At 36.8% G+C, this 22,153-nt stretch overlaps 1 protein-coding gene and 1 long non-coding RNA gene across 4 annotated transcripts in view; one reads left to right on the top strand and one right to left on the bottom strand.

Moving 5' to 3' along the window:
* Nucleotides 1-634: 634 nt before the first annotated feature.
* Nucleotides 635-22,153, top strand: part of LOC134527582 (S-adenosyl-L-methionine-dependent tRNA 4-demethylwyosine synthase TYW1-like) — a 72,964-nt gene continuing 51,445 nt past the window's right edge. For 2 of the 3 annotated variants that reach the window (XM_063360395.1, XM_063360394.1), the window contains exons 1-7: nucleotides 635-858; nucleotides 2,314-2,665; nucleotides 5,278-5,379; nucleotides 6,555-6,749; nucleotides 14,554-14,736; nucleotides 18,462-18,740; nucleotides 19,200-19,428. In XM_063360395.1, coding sequence (XP_063216465.1) covers nucleotides 2,345-2,665; nucleotides 5,278-5,379; nucleotides 6,555-6,749; nucleotides 14,554-14,736; nucleotides 18,462-18,740; nucleotides 19,200-19,428 — 1,309 coding nt within the window. In that variant the 5' untranslated portion in view covers nucleotides 635-858; nucleotides 2,314-2,344. Of the gene's footprint in view, nucleotides 859-2,313; nucleotides 2,674-5,277; nucleotides 5,380-6,554; nucleotides 6,750-14,553; nucleotides 14,737-18,461; nucleotides 18,741-19,199; nucleotides 19,429-22,153 lie in introns of those variants that run through there. The other variant, XM_063360396.1, reaches the window with a different exon arrangement.
* LOC134527583 (uncharacterized) lies at nucleotides 12,415-15,456 on the bottom strand. The gene is made up of 2 exons (XR_010074224.1): nucleotides 15,260-15,456; nucleotides 12,415-14,796 (listed from the first exon to the last, which is right to left on the bottom strand). It is a non-coding gene; the product is annotated as an uncharacterized LOC134527583 (long non-coding RNA).

The raw sequence follows: 22,153 nt of genomic DNA, 5'->3' as shown, positions 1-22,153 counted from the left end.
AATTCCTCAAAATTCGCCAAAATGTCCATTTGTTTTGGGAAAAAATCCTGCCAAAAAAACCTCAAAAATTTTGATAAATTAAAAACAAAATTTTGCAGGTCTTAACAGCCGTGCATGCGCAGAGTTCACCAACCTTGAACAGTCGCAGCCAGGGGATGGATAACACCATGTAAAGGTTGATAAGTATTAAAAAAACACACTTACGTAGCGGAGTGTATCATTTATAGTGTAAGGCGTCTTGGGTGGTCTAAACAGCCCAAAGATCACCTCTACGGACACGCCCCTGCCTCCCACCACTTGGCCGAACCCAAACCCCGAGACCCATTCCGCAAAAACTTGATAGCTTTGACGGGGAGGCAGCTGTACTGGTGTCACTGTTTCCTTATTCCTAACTCCATGGTTTCCACAATGCAAAAATTTCATTTCAGCTTATGTTTTGGGAATCTAACCAATATGGCGCAAAAATTTGCTGATAAAAGAAGTAAAATCGACTTTACATACTCTCATGTAACCATGTATATGTATATAATATGTCTGCAAAGTCGATTTTGTGCGGAGTGTATATATTTTATGTTTTTGTGGGTGACTGAATGTGAATGTGTGTGCGTGTGATAATCTATGGCGTATACATTCTATGGTAAAATCTTTCAGTAGGAAGGGAGCTTTTTATTTATTTATTTATTTATATATTCGGGTGCCATGGCGAAGACCGTGTTTGTCACGTAGGCACAGTTGTGTACTATAGTTGTGCATTTGCCGTGTCCGTATAAAATGCTGTAATAAAACACGTAAACTACCCTTAAAAAGACGGATGCAGAAATGTGTGTGGTGTCTTGTCCTTCCGTAAATACTTATTAGGTATGTAATTTATAATAAGGACTTTTTTTTAAAATTCAATTTGTAGGTTAGACATTTTCGGAATTCAAAGGTTAAATCCAAAATATTTTATAACATTGTTTGTAAAAAAAGTACGAACTGTAGTAAATTTCTTTTCTTTTTTTTTTTTTCATTCAGTTTAGTGAAGTAAGTCGATACATACCTTGACGTTTCTTGTGTACTATTTGTTTTCAGAATATAAACATGTTACCGGGAAATATTTTGGCTTAAGTAATGCAATAATACAATTATTTGTGGCTTTGACGTTTTATGGAATGAGTAATTCTGAAATAGATCCACTTTTCCGGAAAAAAGAAATTAAATTCCCGAATCGCGGTTTTTTTTTTAAAAATTACCTGCACTATATTGAATCTTTTGCCAAGAGGACATTGTGATAATTCAAGTAGTTTACTGTTTTAACGAGTAGTTGGTATATGAATAGGCCTACTATTTTTCAGCAAAAAAAAAAAAAAAATTTTTAAAATGCATTTAAATACTTCTTACCATTCTGTGAATGTGCATTGTGTTTGAACAAGTGGTTTTCCAGAGATACTTAGAAATACAGTTTAGCTGAAACTGTTTTCTAAAATGCAGGTATGTTTAATGTACTTAAGTACGTAATGGCGGCTGGGGCCAAGACCTTAATCCACCATAATTGATTTTCCATCCCTATTTGTTGTCCATTTCAAGTGAATAATTTAGAACATTGAATAGTAATGAAAAAATATTCATTTGAAATAGGTAACAAATTAGGGTGGAAAACCGATTAGGGTGGGAAACAGTCTTGGTCCTGGCAGTAACGTACTGATATTAAACATCCCTGTCTTTTAGAAAAGTCTTTGCTACACTGTATTGCTAAGGATCTCTGAAGAACCGCAGGTACAAGTTTCAGCTAGTATCAAGAGAACAGCAGGCGGAGACAACAATCAGGGAACTCTTCATGGGAAACAGTCTCAGTCACACTATAAAGGCAAAAAAATTTACATTATTAATTTTTAATGGCTTTTTACATGTGAAGTTATTAAAATTCTGTATTTAAAAAAATTAGGATATTAAATTTTTTCTGCTTCAGACAAGGCTCTCCTTCGGAACTACCACAGAATACAAAATGTCAAGTATTAAAATAATTCTTTCACTATGTTTATTTGCTTTTTTTTTCTGATGCACCCTCTACATAATTACTTACACTCAAATGAACTAACCAAATGTGTCTTCGTGATAATAGTTTGTAGGTGCATGTTGCTTTTAGTATAATGGACTAACGATGGATATAGGTTCTTGTTGTCCCCAACCATTCATTTAGTCGATGCTCCATTCTCTGTCTCTTCACCCCTGATTGTCTCTAGGGACACATCGACGATACATTAAGCCTAATCCAATCCATGTAGTACATGAGATTGTGAGTCACTTGTGATGAATGTGGCTGTCTTGTCGCAGTGAGGCGTCGTGGAACGCAGGAGCCGGGGAGATGTTGTGCCTCGGGGTGCCCATGGTGGGAACGCTGTTCCTGCCCATGCTGCTGACGGTGGCGGCAGTATTTGTGCTGTGGGCGTGGTCGTTCCGCAAGCAGACCGTGGCGGTGGGTCCCCCCTCGTCCCTGGAGCCTGCTGACCTGCCCCTCCAGCCGGCCGAGGCTGTCCGAGTGAGCGCCGCGACAAAGAAGAAGAAGACGTGCGGGAAGAGTGGCAAGTGCTGCAGCAGTAAGGCGGGAAAGCAGAAGTGCCGCACGCTAGACGGCACCATTGAAGTCGTGAAGGTTTTCTTTGCCACACACACTGGGAAGTCAAAGGTATGGAGGTATGCTACTGCAAGTCTCGTGGTGTTTGTTCCCCCATCGGGACAGTGATGCCGTGAGCTTACTGCTCAACATTACCACCTATGTTATCACATTTTCATGCTTTTTTTTATGTGGGACATTTTCTTCCAGTGTTCCATCATGTAAACATTGCATTTTGTGTTCTGTAGCAAATTCATTCAACAGATATTTGCTGCCTGTTTTCCACTATTTGTAAAAAGTTAAGTATATATTTCTAATAAATTTTTTTGGCTGACTTACGATTGTAGTTACTCTCTAAAAATTAATTTTTTAGGTTTCCAGAACTAGATAACACAAATTTGGTGATTACTGCATCATTATTGGATAGTTGACTTATTTATAGTTATTTTGTGACATATGCATATCTGCCAACTTGTACGATTTTCCCGTAATTTGTACGGAAAATAATTCATATTACGATTGTACGGAAATTCGGAACATCTTACGATTTTTGTCTGTTCAAAAATGCAGTAGGCCTATAATATTTTAGTGCCCATATAAATGTACCGTTTGAGCAGCATTTGTTATTGTTTAACATCATGGCGTCCGCGATAATATGAGAATAATGGAGTCGGAGAAAAATCGTTCTGAAAAGAAAGTAATTTTTGTAAGTTTCGTTGGTACACAGCAGGCTGGATGGCAACTGATCTTGCTAATATTTTGTGCGGAAGAGTGATGAAATTAATATTTATGAGTTTTGTTGGTACACAGCAGGTTGGCTGGAAACGAGTAATAACGACTTAACCGTTTATGTACGAGTGCGGTAAATATTTTATACGTTAGCGCTTGTACGAAACGTAAGATATGATTTCATAATGGCTATGAGTAGTAAAAAAACAATATGGACAGGTGTTTCGGTCATCTTACTCAGAATTATTTCCTTTCATTACTAAGAGTGAAAAAGGCTCTAATTTTGCGTTTTGTAGTGTTTGTCGTTGCGACATTAATGTTTCCCATGGCGGCAAGCACATTTCCTATCACGTCAAGAGCTTGAAACATGCAAATAACGCGAAGATTGCAGAAGAAAACAAAAAATCAGTAGTTTCTTTTCAGTAAACCGTAACAGTGACAGTGATGTGATTAGGGTGGAATGTTATTTTACAAGCTTTTTAGTGGAACATAACCTTCCATTCAGCGTCGCCGACCACGCCGGGCATTTGTTTCGAAATTGTTACCAGGGTCTGATATCGCAAAAATGTGCAGCTGTGGGCGCACTAAAACTGCAGCAATAGTAAAAGAAATGGCTTCCAATACTACTACTTCAGTAGTAAAGTGCTTGCAAAGTGGCCCATATACACTAGCTACTGATGGAAGCAATGACACAAGTAATAAATAAGTTATATCCTCTTGTGGTAACTTATTACAACCCTGACTGCAGGTTAGTAACTAGTTGTGTTTTGGCCATACCTTCTATGGAAGGTGCTTCTACTGGTAAAAATATTGGGCAGTTATTGCTATCAGAACTTAAAAGTATGAATGTGCCAATTCATAATTGTATAGGATTTGGCTGTGATAATGCAGCAGTTATGGTTGGAGTTCAAAATGGTGTTATTTCTGTATTAAAAGAAAAGCAGCCAAATTTTGTAGTCATAGGTTGTCTGTGCCACTTAATTAATTTGGCTGCAGAAAAGGCTTCTGCAAGTTTGCCAGTGAGGGTGGAAGAAATACTTGTAGACATTTATTACTTTTTGGAAAAAAGCTCCAAAAGAAAGGAAAGGCTGCGTGACTTTCAAGGTCTCCATGATAATGAAGTTTTAATAAATTACAGTAACTTTTTATTTAACTTTCGTATTTTGGGTAGAGACGTGGTGTTATCAATGCAAAATAAACACGTGTTTTCCGGATCACTTATTTTAAACATCGCGCCTGATTTACGCTATAGATTTGTTAATTTGGAAATCTTACTGCTTGCACTCCTAACAAGTTGGCAGGTATGCATATGTATTAACTTTTGTGGGGATTTAATGGGAGTGTAATAATCAAGCAAAAGTACTTTATGGGAGTTTTTTTTTTACTATACACTGTAGTTTGAGTATATAAAACCTTTGGTAATTTGTATTACAACACTAGATTGTCTTTTAAAAAGTATTAAGACTGTAAATGGAGGAACAGCTAAGTACTAATTTTCATGATTATTTTATCTACCTACTTTTAAATAATTTAACTTTATTTTACTGTTGTATATATTTCAGCACATTTTATATGTTAAGCCATGACTTTTTCAAAACTTGTACAAGCAACGCTCACAGTTCACATGCATGCGTCACAGTGCATTGCTGCCAGAGATGCCTTTGAATGTCCACTATGAATGCTGGAAACCATAGCTTCAGCAATCATCTCTATGATTTGTTTCACTTCTTTTTAATCTCATAACCTAGTGTACATTTCCACATTTCATGTTACACTTAGTTAAATAACATTTTACATTACAAGTACTTTGTGCCACTATGCCTTACAGGAATTTTGTAGGTACTTCAAATTGACTACTCCCAACACTGATTATTTAATTTCTTGTGAGAGTTTTTTTTTAAAACTGTCCTTTGGCTGTGTTGCACAGTCTGGACAATTATGTTATTTTGTTACAGCTGTTTAGTGTAAAGCTGGCCAAAAGTGCAGAGGCACGCTCGCTGCCGACTGAGTTGATAGACTTGGCGACGTACGAACCCGAAGACAAGCTTCCCGAGGAGGTGAGATTCTGGATCCCTATTTGCCGGTAGTTTTTTGATGTTGGAGAGTGCATGCTGAAACACAGCAGCCCATGCGGAGCTAATGTTCAGTATTCAGTTTTATTCAATCTTTTTAAAAACTTTATTATTATTATTTTTTTTTTTTATTCGCCAGTTTGTTTTGTCATTCATGCACATATTCAGGGAGATGATACATTCTCTTGAAACACCTGAGTTTGTGTGTTTTTCCAATGATTAATGGCCGCCATTTTTTTGTTCTGGAGACATTGCAACAAAAAAACACTGATAGGTTTTCTTTTGCTTTATTCCTCCTCACCCCAGTACATTTCTCATCTTCATATGGCAGTGTTCTTTTAGGTAGAAGGTTGTAAAAGAAGGCAGACTCAGCAGCATTGAAATTTTTTTTACAATGAATTATACTTAAAAATACTCTCCAGCTTTACTTCCCTGCACTGGTTTGTGTGTCTGTGTCTACATCTTTATCTTCGCCACACACAACTTTCCATGATATACCACGTCATTCCCGAAAGTAGTGCAACCTACATCATCTGGCTTGGAAATCTTTAATGTCCATAAGCCATAAGCAATGCAAAATGTGTTGCATTTGCTTGTAACATTGGGTCATTTACTGGAAAATTTTCTTATTGAGCATCTTTCAACCTTTTGTTCAAAGCAGCTTCAAGACCATAATCTCCTGAATAAAGTTTAGTGCAATCGAGCAAAAAAATTTTTTTTTTCTATCTATCTTTTTTCTGCTATCTTGTGAATGTTGATCTTTGTAAAGAACAAGATGGTGGGTTTAAGTAGATGGAAGCCATGCAGTCTACTTTGAACAGTTTTGAAATCAATCGCTAAAAAATCAGTTATTACTAATTGTCGATGGTATAATTTAAAGCAAACATGGTCACATTAAAAAAAAACATGACAAATTATTAACAACGCAAGAACATTAGTTCCATGAATAAACATCTTATCAAGAGTGTTACACTAAAAATAGCTGGCCAATGAAGTGTGTTTTGTTATACATGAACTTTTGTATTAGTAATGTTATTTATTTGTGAAAATGTTTCTTGAGTGTAATTACTAATTAGGCTGTTCTTTACTTTAAGATATTAATTTTCTTTATGTTTTCATTAAAAAAAAAAATTTAATGTGAGAGTGCTTGATGCTCGCAGGCATCCGGCAGATCGCTGTGTGTGTTTATCCTGCCGACGTATGCGGAGGGCAAGCCCCCGGAGTCTGCCGAGTGGTTCCACAAGTGGATCTCGGAGGCCGCGACCGACTTCCGAGTTGAGCGAGAGCTGCTGAAAGGCATGAAGTACGCCGTTTTCGGGCTGGGGAATTCTCAGTATGCCGAACATTTCAACCAGGTATTTGTCTCGTTTCTTGTCACCATTAACTTCTTATATTCTTCACTTGACTGGGGCTATTATGTGCAGCTCTTCACTGATTTAGGCACTTTGCTTGAAAGTTTTTTGGTTAGGGATGGACATGACGATCCTTCGGTGCTTCAAGTCCATTGATTCTACCTGGAATCAGAATTATTGATTCTCAAGTTGTAAGAAGGAATTGTACCATATACGAAATTGTATCATATTTAGTATGGTAGGTCATAAAAACTTGATAATTTGGATGTAAAATAGATTTGCATACCGTGTTTTATCGCATAATAATTGCATATTTTACACAAAAATCAAGTTTGCAAAGTAGGGGTGCGATGAATATGTGAAAGAAGCATTTTTTATTAGGTAAAGTTATTCATAAAAACAAAACATATTCAAGGAAAGTACGTTCATTTAAAAAGTGAGTGTACAGAAGCACGCCAAACAATTTATAATTTAGTGGTGCACCGATATGACTTTACCGATTACCGAATCAATTACCGATTATGAGAGCAATAATCGGCAGATACCGATTCAGTTACCGATTATAATGAAGAAATTTTTTTAAGTGTAATAATGCACACAAAAATTTTTATTCCCATGTGAATTTAATAACAAGATAAGGTAAAATTGAGAATACAGTTATAATAACAGTATAAAAATATATAAAATACACTATTAAGTCATTGCAAAGTGTAAATTAAATTAACTTCTATTTATATTTGTTATTGTAAACAACTTGAACTACAGTCTAATAATTGTAATTTACAATGGGTAAGTTTTTGTTGCGAAAAACTAGCATTATTATCGACAATCACATAAGGTTGCATCAAGAAATTACTGTTTAACAATGTAAACATGCTGCTTTATTTTGTTCACTTGAGTTTATAGAAAAATGTTTCCACACTTAACTTTTTTTCTCCCTACTCGCCATCTCACTATAATTATATAAGAATGACTAAAACCAATTCTAGCACATGTGATTTTATTTATGTTGACTGAATACATAAAATTATAAATACTTTTTCACTTTTCACGTCACATACAAATAACAAACGAATAATGTTACCAAAGATGCCCATAACGAGTTTGTAAAACGCAGTGATAAAAACTAGAAGGTATCGGGACCACGATTTTGAACCGCTACTACGACTCGAAAAGATCGATTGTCATAGAATCCACTGCAACTGTTTGTGGTATTTTGATTGCGTGCCATCTATTTTACATCTCTGGCTATAGGTAATGTACAAGGCCACTAAACAAAAGACAGAACAAAAGACAAAACGTAAATAAACGTGTAGTAAAAATTTATTTTTTATTGTTCGAGGCAATGAGATTTATTAAACTTAACGAAATATCTGTAATTATGATATGACGGAGTTAGATGATTTTTGTAATACAGGAAAGCTTCACTATAAAGAACATGAAGGGACCAAAAAATAGTTGAGTTTGTTATACTGAAGTTCTTTATACTGAAACATAAGCATTGTTATAAATATGTATACCGATAAACACATGAAACACCTTAAGTGTTTTAAGGTTCAGTATCTCAGTCATTAGTCTATGGCCGCTTGAAGAACCTGTTCACATACTCTCTGCTGATGCTTTGTCTATGGTCAGGAGACACATTGTAGGCAGAGCTGCCAACCTCAAATCACACCCATCAGTAATGACAATTATATGAAAAAAGTACGCGTAAATCATGCACAATAAATTTTTCCTGAGGAATTATGACACACACAAGAGAAAACAAAGGACAATAATATGCAAAAAAAAATTAAAAATGTAGGCCTATGTATATGAATACAATGAAAATTAATGAATCGAAGAAAAAAAACTATTTGAACAATACAATCATCTGAATATGTAAGAAATGTCATTAATTTTACAGGAAATTTTCAACCTTCAATTCAAAGTATTCAAAGTTATACTTTTGAACAACAATTGTCTTTTTATTTGCTTCTTTTATCCTGGTTGGATAAGAACTGTCTTATAAACAAACAACAGAAGACAAACAAAAGAACTTGTAAACAATAACTCTGCGTTCGTTACTTTCGTTTTTTCAGATGTAGCGAAAAAACTACGATATTGATTTATTGCTCGTCATGACTATAAAATGTTCTGCCTGTTTCTTTAATTCAATGTGCCCTCTACAGTCATCCCTTCCACCATGTGCAATCGAAAAGTCAAACGTGCATACATTACAAAACGCGTGGTGTTCCAAAACATTTGAAGACGACAAGCATGGCCATTCTTTTGAATAGTTAGGTCTTAGGTCGAAAGTTTTGAAGAATTGCGTTCTTTTTTTTATCCCCCAGATACACGCTTCATTTCTACAACCGGCCGGTAGCCTACAACTCACGTAGTTTCGGTTTCCTACCACGTTCGTGCAACTTTGGATTTCTCACAAAAATTGAAATTAAAAAAATCAAAGGGTTGGATTAGGTTAGTCACAACATGCTTGTTTTCGTTGATTTAGCGGCTGAAGTGGCGTTAATACCAAAACGCAAAACTTCGGAAATCTTCGGAAATTCTTGCAGGGAACCGAAACTACGTGAGTTATAGGCTTCCCACAACCGGCACTGAAGAACACAACACTATTGAAAAAAGGAAAAAAATTTCACGTCTGTAGACACGACAAAAACAATATGGTGAAAAAAATGAATTTCAAGAAATAAATTAAAACAACACAGGTTAGCCAAAGTACCGTACAAAAATTATCGTGATGTAAGTAGCCAACAAACGAAAAGTCCGAGAATATGTACTATTTGTATCGTACAACGGACGTAATACCATTCCATTACTATTTCAAAACACGAGAATTAATCTACTCATGTCGACAGTACATGCGCACACATACTAGTTCCGTTATTGTTTTTGTTTACGTACACGCTGTTACGTTTGAATAAGAAAATTAAAAATAAAGTACAAGTTTTTGGATGGTAATTTTTTCAAAATTTGCCTCAAGGTTGTTCGTTCAAGTGAATATTTTTGTTTCAGGAAGAAACGGACCGTCGTAAAATTCGTTAAGATGAAATAAAATTCAAGGTTATTATATACGTTTTTGGCGGGACCAAACAATGAGTTCGGTTAAGTGAAGTGTTCGTTTAACTGAAGTTCGTTGTACTGGTGCTTTCCTGTATATACTGTACTGCAACATGTTTGTTTTGACAGTTTAATCATTTATTATTATTTACGATTTATTTTATTTTGTTTGCTCTATGTATAATATTATTTATTTTCAGAAAACGGCAATTTATAGTTATGTATGTCTATGGAAAAGTGATTCTTTGGATTTTTACCGGACTATTTGAACTAGGTATTGTTGACACCCCTCTAAGGACTAATGGACTTGGAAACTGTGAACGGTAAAATTAATGCCGTTTATTTATAATGTAAATTATTATTTTAATGTTTGTTTATTTAAATTATAAGTGAAATTTTGTTATCCGCGCAATTGTTGCTTTCGGAGTTCACGTTTTCGTTAAGAAATTAAGTAACCGATTTGGTTTTTTGGCCAATCACGGGCCACCATTTAAAAGTTGAGTCTTACTGGTTTATTTGAGAAGCTAGTAAGAAAGAGAGTTCTTAATGGCCAGCTGAATGAGCGGCAACTTCGTGACGTCGGCGAATATAAATCCTGAATATTAGCTATTTAGCATCAGGCATCCCGGATAGAGGATGATAATTATGAACCATTAGGGAGTCCAGAATATTGGAATAGGATTTATCTAAAAAGATAAATAATATAGGAGTGAATAACGTGAGTAATAAAAGTGCCCAGATTTTGTGTCCTCATCTTATGCACTCAATCACGCAACTCCCGTTTTTACGTCACATCGTCGCCGAAACTTAATATAAACATTGATTTTCTGAATTAAATTGATTTTACATATGATTTAAATAATACTTGGAGATAAATTTTACGATTTTACACACTAATTAACAGACTCAGTGGTCCTATAGATGAGAGGCTCTGAGCTCTGCCGATGACATTTTGAACCTAACTAGCCGAGGTAAATTGATTTTAAGTTCCCTAAAACATTAATTAAAACTGTGTAGTGTCAACGAACCCGAATAAAGACTTTTGAAAATATTTAAATGTGCGCAACATAACTCCTGGTAATTGAACTTTTATTGAGTTCATATGATGTCAATTGTAAGTTAGGTTGTTATTTTGGATATAAATAGTAATTAAATTAAATATATTAATAAGATTAAAATTTTGAAATCGTTTTACATTGGGAATAAAATAATTATATATTCTATATTCAAAGTGTTGTGTTATGTCATTTGTAATTTCGTCTACCCCAGTGTATGTTTATGTATGTTTGTTCCCCAATTAAGTAACACCTAACTGTTGCCTACCTGATACCAACATTACCAGTGGAAAGCCACTCAAGTAAAAACAAAATTTATTACACAGTTTTAGTACAGCTCAACGTTTTTAGTGTGTGGGGCCTAAAACTCATCAAGGTCCCCGCACAGAACTATTTGGCGACCCAAGTGGAGCCTAAGTAGAAGTAGCCCTACAGAACAATTTGGAGCCCATACGGTGGGGCCGATTTTGAGGTTAAGGGATACCTCAACATTTTTTTTATGTGTGTAAATTCTGTACCATCCCAGTATTGTGTGCAAGTGTACTATTTGTGTAACACATTATCTTGTCAATTACTTCATTGCACACCAATATGGCCAGCGAGCAAAACATTTACTTTCTGAGGGACAGATCACGAAGTGTAGGCGAAGAGTATGCTACGGCACAAACTTCAAGTAGTGAATCACACCCTACATCATCTGCAGGGAATTCGCCTGTAGTCAGTCACCTGTGAGGAAAGGTTAGGGCGGCCCACATCTCCCCTAATCATGGAGCAGGAAAACCTAAGTGACACTGTCATCCACACAGCCGCACCCCAGGACAGCACTCAGACTCCACCACCAGTGACACTTGAAACATTGATGCAGGCATTGCTGCAGAGCAACACTACTCTTAGTGAGAAATTAGAGAAAAACAACACTGCTCTCACCGAGAAACTAGAGGTAAACAACACCAATCTCACAGCTGAGTTGAGGGCTGGATTGGAACAGAACAGTTTTATTTCATGAATACAACCTTAACTGAACTTATCTCTTCACTCATTAAATATCTTTCACTTATAACGTAAACAAGTAATCATGACGCCACGTTGAAGTAAATAATCTAACGTAGGCTGGTCAACCAACCTATTCATAAACATGTTAATGTTTTTTGTTTTTTTTTTGTTTTTCGTATACTAAAGCTAATTTGAAATTTTTACATAAATAATAGTTCTTAGAAAAAGTTAGTTAGAAATTGGATTTATGTGAATATGAAGTCAATAAATTCTATGCCATAGATTAATTTTTTTGCATAACTGTATGTAAACAAATTTTTGTTCAAAATGCACTGTTTTCACATTTGTGTTGATCTTTTCATTTGGCTTTACCATGAGAACATGCATTATTATTAAATCTATTATGAATTTGAATCACGATAAAAAGATAATATTACATGGTCAGTTAGTGTTTTAATTTAAATGTAAATGTTCACGGAAGTAAATCAACTGAAACATAACAATCAGGACTGTTAAAAGATCATGGCAGGAGAGAGGAATTTCACAAGAACACAAAATCATGGATTTATATCAGTTTGAATTATGTATTTCGCAATACTTACAAGCTTTTCAAATGTAAATTTTCAGATAATGTACATATATTTAGACTTCTTAAGGGTTATTCTTTACGTTAACCTTGTGCTTGAATTTCCATAATTTCATTCAGAAAGGAAGTAAAATTGGAAATTAGAATCTGAATCAAACCTGGAATCAAGGGAAATTGTGGAATCAGAATCGAAGAACTGTGGAATCGACCTATCCCTAATTTTGGTGTCGCAGCTTTAAAGTACTGTAACTAGCTAGTTTAAACATTTTGCTAGGCCTATTCACTGAGAATTGGTATGGAGGCTACTGTAACCTTGGACAAATAATCATTTATTACTTTACAAAAGTGGATTGGTCAGGGGAAATGTGTTCAGTACATCAGAATTAAGAATAATTGCACATGCATGGCTGGTTTGGTGGCGCTGATGGCACGCAGTGCAGAGTTGCCAAGCACTATGTACAAATTTTTCATAGTTTATACGTGTTATTGTATGCCACTATGGAATCGTGAATGAGATTACTATACTAAGTATTTTCACACTTCAAACTAAATTTTTTTACTTGATTGCTGTGTAGTACGTGTGGAAATTAAAAATTTTCAAGATTGTGTCTTACATGGCATGACACATCTTCTAACTATTTGACTGTCTTAGATAACAAACTGGAGTGTTGACATCATGACAGTCAGTTGTTTTCAGGTCGTATCGATCGGTGTTGTTGATTTTGTGTGTGAGTTCAGTTAGTTACAGTTGGCTAACACACCAGCTACTAAACACTTTATGTTTCTGCTTGTGTTGATAATGGCGTTGTATGTGAATTATTTTCTGTGTTACAAATACAGTCTATATAGTGTGTGATAGCATTCAAAATAAACTCTAAAGTACAAAAAAACTGTCAGAAAGGAAAACCGGGTATTTAAATGTGCAAGTCATCCATGTGTATGAGAGGAAAATGTATGAAGATAATGCCAATGCTAAAAAAAACAGATTCAATTTTCATTGGAAACATGAAATGAGTTTAAAAGGAAGTCTTTTATTCTATAGTCATCATCATCATCATCAACATCATCATCATCATCAAAATCATCATCATCATCATCATCAACGGCTTCCAGCCTGTGGTTGCATCAGCAAAGTAAAATGCCTCTGTCTTCCTCTCTACCTCCCCCATTCTTCATCCTTCACTTGTTTCGAGTCTTCTCCACTCTCCTGCACTCCTTTAACTAGCTACTCTTCCCATCTCCTCCTTGACCCTTTTTGTGGTCTTTTTCAGTGTACTTTAACTCCATTTTCCTAGGCAACCTCTCTTTTGTCATTCTCAGGACATGGCCATACTATCTCTTTCTTTTTCAAGTCCTGCCCTCCTGCTCTTTCTTGCACCATCTCATCGAAACTTTCTACGTGGTTCAACAAAACACCATCTAACTCCATTTTTTTTTCTCATCATGACCATTACTTCACTCTTTTTAATACTGAATCTCATATCCCCCTTCTTATCTTCTTTTTCAAGATCTTCCCATACACCTTTTTACAGTGGAACATCAAAGTGATCCCCCTATTGTTGTCACATCTTTTTCTGTCTCCTTTCCTAAACACTGGCACTATTACTCATTTACTTCAGTATTTCCAAATACACCTCATCACTCTAAACAGCCAATGAATTCCTACTTCTCCTGTTGCTCTTATAATTTCTACTGTTAGCTTCTCCATTCCTGAAGCTTTGTAATTCTTCATTCTTTTCAGTTCTTCCTCTATCTCTTTCCATGTGACTTCCTGCTGTCTGTCTCTTCTTCATTCTTACTTGTGTCTGGGTTTCAGCTGTTTTTCAAAATAATTACCCCACAGTACCTTTTCCTCTTCTTCCATCTCCACCATTCTTTCTTCTTCATTTGTCATTTTTACTGTCTGACCCTTTTCTTTCCTCCTACTTCGTGTTTGGTTGTATAGTCTATAGTATTGTAAGTTATTGAGCTAGCTAAAGTTGCAAAACGTAATTTTTTTTTGGTATTGGTACTGAAACCTTTTGAAGACCTACTACAGATGGCTCAGGTAAGTGTTTAGCACCTCTGGTAAGGCTGACGCTGGTGGGTTGTCAAAAGCCTGATCCGGGGGCAGGTGGCGCGGCAGGTGGACCGCTGGCTGCACAAGCTGCGGGCGACGCGCGTCGCCAAGCTCGGCCTGGGGGACGAGGACACGGCGACCAGCCGGCACGGCAGCGTGGAGGCGGACTTCGACGGCTGGAGCGACGACCTCATGGGCTGCGTGGACAAGTGGCGAGGCTCCTCCCCGAGTGCCGAGGTGAGACTTCGTGCTTCTGCTACTGTCGCCTGTCATTTGACTGCACATCTGCTTGCATCCCTGAAATTACAACCCAAAGCTAGAGACAGTGGTGAGTTATGCTGAACTAGCATACCAGAGGCCTAGTTTCGAATCCAGGTACGGTAATCCTGGTCTCAGTTCTTCGTGGTTTCCCAAAATCACTCCCAAAAAAAACCATGGCCGATTCTTGTACTGACATCCTTGTGCATGGGCGTAAATCCTGTGGGGCCCTGGTGGCCCCCTGGAACTAAGAAGCACCTCACTGAGGACACGCTCTTGCACTGTGACTGTAAAACAGGATTTATTAACCTAAACATTAAAACTATATTTTTTTGAAAACTTTGTGTATAGTGTATATATTAAAGTTTTCTGCTTAATCATGGTTGCTACAGGACTAAAAACCGGGAAAACCGGGAAATGTCAGGGAAATTAAAATGGTCAGGGAATTCCGGGAAATGTCAGGGAAAATTCTACGAATTCTGGAAATTTTAAAGTTGCTTACAATTCAAACAAAGCTTTGTTTTGATGCGCTCGTACCGTTACCGAATGACTCTGCTAAAAGGCTGCTTCTTAAGGCACACGGCAACTGCAACTTTTTTTTTTACTTGGTCTACGATTGTCCGTTGCAATAGGCTGTTACAACCACCCACCATAACTTCTGGCCAATCCAGGCACTCGTTTGTTCACTAGCGAACCCGGCCTTCATTTGTTCGTGTTTTGATCCTTTTCTTTTGCCCTTGAGACTTTGTGCTTTGTTCTGTTCCATGCAGTGAACTGTAGAACGGGCATGACGTTGTCTATCTTTTGATGGCTATTTTCACGTGGAATAAGATGAGTACAAAGCTTATTACGTGAATTTAAAGGCGTTGTTTCAGGTGAAGTTAGTTTTTGATGCGATCATAAGAAAATAAAGTGCATTTTGATAAAGAAGCAATACCAATTCTCATTTTGAAAACTACCAAGCTGATAACGAAAACACGTGGCTTTTGTGTGCGGTTATGTTTTTGCATTTTTTCTAACTATTTTTTTTAATTACTTTTTTTTTTCAACCGTTATAATCCGTGAGTTCTGTTGCGTGACACTTACATTGTGTATAAAAAAATATGCATAACTGAACATGTTTTTCTCCAGAATCGTTAGTTAACATTGTAAGAATGTAAGAGTATTGCATGTTGTAATGCTGCTATTGTAATTCTCTAAGTAGGCCCGTTATATTGCTAGGTGTGAATTTGTACAGTGAAACCCCTTATTTACGTTACCGTAATTTACGTTTTCCCGTTATTTGCACTATATTCTTCAGGTCCCGTTTAGTTCCCATATAGTCCAATACAATACTTTCCCGCGAATTATATCTCAAAAATCGAATCCATCCCGCTATTTACGTCACGTAACAACCATAAACAACCAGAAAATACCGTGGAGCTAGTATGCAATGAACATTTTAAATCGCAAAATATACATATTTTATAACATGAAAAGTTGCTTTTATTTCTAAACATGTAATAATTTAAGCCTAGGCGTGTAAAAGTACGAGTAATTATAGCAGGAGACAATCTAAAATGCACGAGGGAAAAACGTAAACTCACGAATGTACAAACATGGCTGCTTGTAAGTTCTGATACTGTATTTATGTCACAACTTAGCCGAAATACTGGTACGAGACACAAACTTCACAAGATAAAATGAGCGGAGTCTTGGTAACTGTTTTATACGTCTTTTATAATTTCGGAAGTATTGTACAGTTGACGCATATTTTTTAAACTACCCATTTATTTCTGGGGATCGTAAATAATTATTGGTATCAAGACATCACGATAAATGTAAACTTGAACATGTCACGGCAGCGAGAAAACTGGTGCGTTACCAATAAACTGGTATTAGAACTGGATAAAATTGGTACACGGGAGGTGGAGCTTATATTTTTTTCCGCTAAGCTCGCATCTATTGGTTGGCTGCTGATGGCAGGTCATGAGTCTGGGCGGAGCATAGAGTGCGCATGCGCCGCCGCGTCGTTACAGCAGCTGACCGAGTACGATGACCTTTCTCCGCGTACGGCGCGCTTTTGACGGTAAATTTTCATCAATTTGCGGCCTTTTTTTTTTTTTTTTTTTTAATTTTTACTGTGAGCAATGTGTATGTAGCCCGTATTTGATATAAACCCTGCCGGTTGCAACTGTATTTATAATTTGGAGAGGCAAATAATCTCCTTGAACAGTCAAAAAAGCAAGCAGAAGAAAATTTCAAATTTTTTTGTTAGGAAGTAATCAGAAAAACATTTTGGCTTTCATTCTTTTTTTATTTTTGTCATATGTGGTAAATTAATAATTGATTAAATACTAAAGTAAAATTTGTTGTTAGTGTGTTTGTACCTGCATTATAGTATGTGCTATTAAACAAAAGGAAAAAAAATTCTAAATAAGGTAAACTGTACTCCTTTTTATACTTTTCCCTTTATTTACACTTTCCCGCATTTTACACTTTTTTACTTTGTCCCCATGAAAAGTGCAAATAAGGGGTTTTGCTTTAATAGTTTTTGTATTTGTATAGTAATATTTTTTTAAGAATTCATAAACAATAATTTTTTAACCTAACCTGAAAATATTAATATGTACTTTTTTTTTTTTAGCTTAGAGATGTCGAAGAAAACTACTTTTAAGGAGAATTGGCTCAAGGAGTCACAGTTTCAGCATATCAAACCCTCTGCTAAAAACATAAATTCTGCGTACTGCACTTTGTGCTACAAAAGTATTCAACGCAGCAATATGGGCCGAAGAGCTCTCACCAGCCATGTCGAAGGAAAAAAACACATTCGAAATTCTGCCGTCAAAATAACACAATAAAAAAACCTTATTTTACCTCGTTGAAATTTTTATATTACATATAATCATATGCACGTTAATATTTATGGTATGTACTTCATAAGAAAGTCTGGGAATTTTTCTCTTAAATTTCTGGAAAACAGGGAAAAGTCAGGGAATTATAAGATTATATTTCTGTAGCAACCATGTTAATGTATGCATATACAGCAAAATATTGGCAGTGTACACCCTATCCAGAGAAGACTTGTGTTGCTCAGAACCAACGCGCAAAAGTCTCGGGCTGCGCAAGTCCCCCTTGTGAAACCTGCAGATTTGCGCCCCTGTCCTCATGTGTAGTTGCGTTTCACTGTCTCCAATGACCTCTCTGTTGATGTGTTTTAAGTCCAAGATTAAAAAAAAAATAAAATAACCATTTAAAGATATCAGTCAATATTTTTGAAGAAACCGTTAGACATGCTAAAACATAAACTTTTGGCGCCGATATAAATTTACGTTATAACGGACTTTTACTGTATCTTATTTACAGTACTGTGTACCAAATTTTTCATCTCTAAAATGGCCTGTGAAACATGTTCCCGCATTTTCTCTGCTCAAAAATTACAGGTTAAAAATGAAACCATTGAACTAAACTGCCTTAGAATAGTTCAGTCCAGCATTTTCACTGCTCAAAAATTACAGGTTAATAATGAAACCATTGAACTAAACTGCCTCAGAATAGTTCAGTAGCTCTTAAATGCTGTTTTGAAATCCGATAGCTTTAAGATGTCGTAAACGGATTGTAAATTACACGCAAACACCCGTAGTTCTGCATACCAATTGGTGGAGCAGCCAGTGCAGTCATGAAAGTGTTGAACATGTTTGATTGACATGTTGTGTGCGGTGCAGGCGGCGTCGTGCTCGTCGCAGAGCGACTCGGACAGCAGCGAGGCGGAGCCGGCCAGCCCCGTGCTGGACCTGGAGGAGCTCGGCAGCTACGGGGCGGGGCTGCGTTCGGCTCGGCGCCGGCTCCAGGGGGAGGAGGAGGAGGAGGAGGAGGAGGAGGAGGGCGAGGGGCCAGGTGCCCCCCGCCCCATGGTCACCCCGCAGGTGCGGGAGTCGCTCACCAAGCAGGGCTACAAGCTCATCGGCTCGCACTCTGCCGTCAAGCTGTGCCGCTGGACCAAGGTGACAGCACTCTGGCATGGCTACTGAGTCGGTGCCCTCTATCAGTGTGTAATCCTATACACATACACTCATCGCTATATTATTATTAGTTTTTCATTGGTAACTCTCGTAGGACTTGACATTATGCAATTTCTGCACTCTTGTTTGTCAAATATTTAAGTTTATTCTCATGAAACAATATTTTGGAGATCACTCGTTGGATGTGGTCATAAAATTCTCTTCCTGTCAAAGTGGTTTGAGTTCAATTCCAAATGGGATGAAACCTAATTTTTTTTGAAAGTGGGATACGTTCTAATTCTACAGTAGTAGAAGTAATCTTTGATTTTGTAGTCGCTCATTTAACACTGTGTTCTAAAAAGTAAATTTTAAAAAAATTAACGTCATTCTCTTCCCATTTATGACATCCTGGCCTTGCCTAAGTGAGGCTCAAAGGAAAACACAAGGGTGACGCGTTTGCAGTCAATGCTGCGTGGCCGGGGCGGCTGTTACAAGCACACCTTCTACGGCATCGAGAGCCACCGCTGCATGGAGGCCACGCCCAGCCTGGCGTGCGCCAACAAGTGCGTGTTCTGCTGGCGCCACCACTCCAACCCCGTGGGCACCGAGTGGCGCTGGCAGATGGACCAGCCCGAAGACATCCTGCAGGAGGCCCTCGACAGTCACTACCGGATGATCAACCAGTTCAAAGTTAGGTTCTCACGACTTCGCACTGCAGCTGCTCTACTCAGCCAGCTGTGCTGAATTATTGGTGTTTTGCTAGTTTGTGATTTTTATAATAAGATATTTCAAAAATGTAATTTTGGAAGCAGTTTCGTTTGTGTTATCAGAACTGCTGGAAAATGGTAAATATAATTGGCTAGTATCGTTCAATAAAATTAACTATTTTGGTACTTGGTTTCAATATATTAAAAGACAAAATTAATTTTTTTGTTCTGCAAAAAAATTCATAGTTTAATTTGAGCCATAATACATCATTACGTAGGGACCCATAGAATATTGTAAATAAAATTGACCAAAGCGGTGTTAAAATAATAATAATAAAAATGGTGATAGTTATTTTTAAAACGTAAAGCATGTGATTTCCTATAGAAATGTTTGTCTGAAAAAAAATAAAAATTTGGAAATGATAATTTTTAGTACTGCTTGTCCCATAAAAAACAAGTATTTTAAATGTTGATAACATAAGCTAACCAACCATTTACACCAATTTTAAGTATTCTTAATGTGGCTTACTTAAAATACGGATCAAACATTTTTACAATATTTAAAATGTAGCTAACCTAAACTAACTGTTTGTCATAAATGGTAAACTACTTGAAATTTTGTTTTTAGTGATGTGTCGATTCTACTTTTTTCTTGTTTCGGTTCAGGTTTTTTGAAAAATCAGTTCTCAGTTTCAGGTTAACCTCCACACAATTTCAGGTCACACCAAAGATAAAGTGTGCCCTAATAAATGTTGTGTTTAATTTGACTCATCAGCAGCCCACTTAACCATAATTAGACCTCAAACAAGCCACGTAGCCCAAGTAGCACAGTTGTTTTTCGTATCACTAGATGCAATTACCATATTTACTCACGTATGGGTTGCAGATTTTATGCTGATTTTTTGTTAAATAAAATAAAATATGACCCATATCCATATTAGGTAAAAAAAAAGTTAACATTGAACTGTTGTGGTCGATATGTAGTTAAATAATTAGCCTGTGGTGGTTTTAATAAATATGTCACAAGTAAATTTAAATTGTTTAATTAATATAGCTGAGCAGTGCGTATAAGGCATCATGAACTGCGCCGTTAAGCTACACCTGCCGCCTGTCCTGCGGCTACCTGGCCGGCACCGGTCAGTACCGGTCAGTGAAGTGGCACAGTCGCCAGGCTGGTGCTCTACAAGAGGGAGAATATAAAAATAACCCAGCCAAATAGGGAAAGAGGGGAGGGGATGTGTGTGTGTGGCCATGCAGCAATGTTTATGGTTGTTCCTCCCTCTTTCATCGTTGAACTGGCACCGTACTCAATTATCTTGTTATAAAACAAAAAGTCCCACTTATACCTACTTACAACAAAATATTTTCAGAAAAGCTAATTTTAATACTTATTTATTAAATATTTCATAAAAGTGAGTAGATATTTATAGCCATGAAATAATGAAAGGATCCCTTTGTTACGTTGTATGTGTGGCCCGGCTAAGCACACAGAGAAACGTAACAAAACAAACAAATTCTTAGGGAATTTTTTATTACGGTGGTAGAGTTCTACGTTATTTGGAAATAAAAAAGTTTATTAAATTACCTTTGTTTATTTCTTTTCAAAAAAATGTTTTTTGTCATCATTACATGGCCTCAGTACACAATTTTACAAATGAATTTAGTTAGAAAACTTCGTTACTTGCACAGTTTTTTGTCTTTTCTTATACAAATTTATACGATGGCTTTGAATTTTGATAGGATGAGGTCCAAATACATACCACAACACCATACATCTTGCCGTTGAAGGTCGAGGAGTCTTGTCACTCGCAAAAAAATTAAAAAAAAAAATACTTTAGTAATGTCCCTTGGTTAACTACATAACTCAAGGTACCGTCGATCGCGGACCGTAATCACAATCACACGAAGTCGGGCCGATGCCGACGCCTAGGGCCTAAATTTCTAGTTAATTAGTCCGAGAAAATGAAGAACTTAAGTTAAAAAATTATGGCCTGGCCCTAGCCCCTAGGCGTTAAATTGTCCCTTAGTTAATTCTCATATTGTGTCGTGACTTGCCGACGACGCAACTGACTTCGGCGACGATCGAGCAACAAGTGACTTGGTCGACGAGACTACCTTCCCTTGTAAAGGTGAATAAAAGGGAGGCAACCCCGTGGGCCAACCGACCAATCAGAGTACAGAATTCAAACATGACCATATAAGGAAACTCAGAAGGGCGCATCACTCCATGCCAGGGCTCGCCCTGATTGGCTGGCTAGTGGTAGCCTCTAGAGAACTTACCAGACGGTTGCTTCAGCTGTGCGTCCACGTGACGCGTAAATTCCAAACACGCATTTACAAGGTGAAAAATAACTTTCGGGCGCCAGAGTGTTGCGCCTATCCGCTCTTCCTTCTGTACCTTCCAGACTATTCTCGAAATATTATACTTGCAATATCTAATAAAATCTAAAATTACGCAACAAATTTAAATACAATGTTAAAAATTTAGTAATCCAAGTTGAAATTCATACAATATTAGAATTTTAGTTTAAAAATGATGTCCTGCTTTAAATAAAACAATTACTGGAATTAATTATCAATCATCAAAATTAATTATTATGGACTGGAATTAACCCTCAAATTAATAAGAACTAGTGGTGCACCGATGCGGATACCGATGAATCGTAATCGGCGATTATGGGTACTTACAGATTAATCGTAATCGCCGAT

This window comes from Bacillus rossius, chromosome 1 (assembly GCF_032445375.1).
Source record: "Bacillus rossius redtenbacheri isolate Brsri chromosome 1, Brsri_v3, whole genome shotgun sequence".
NCBI classification, from domain to species: Eukaryota; Metazoa; Arthropoda; class Insecta; order Phasmatodea; family Bacillidae; genus Bacillus; species Bacillus rossius.
This window is presented reverse-complemented; position numbering and strand designations above follow the sequence as displayed.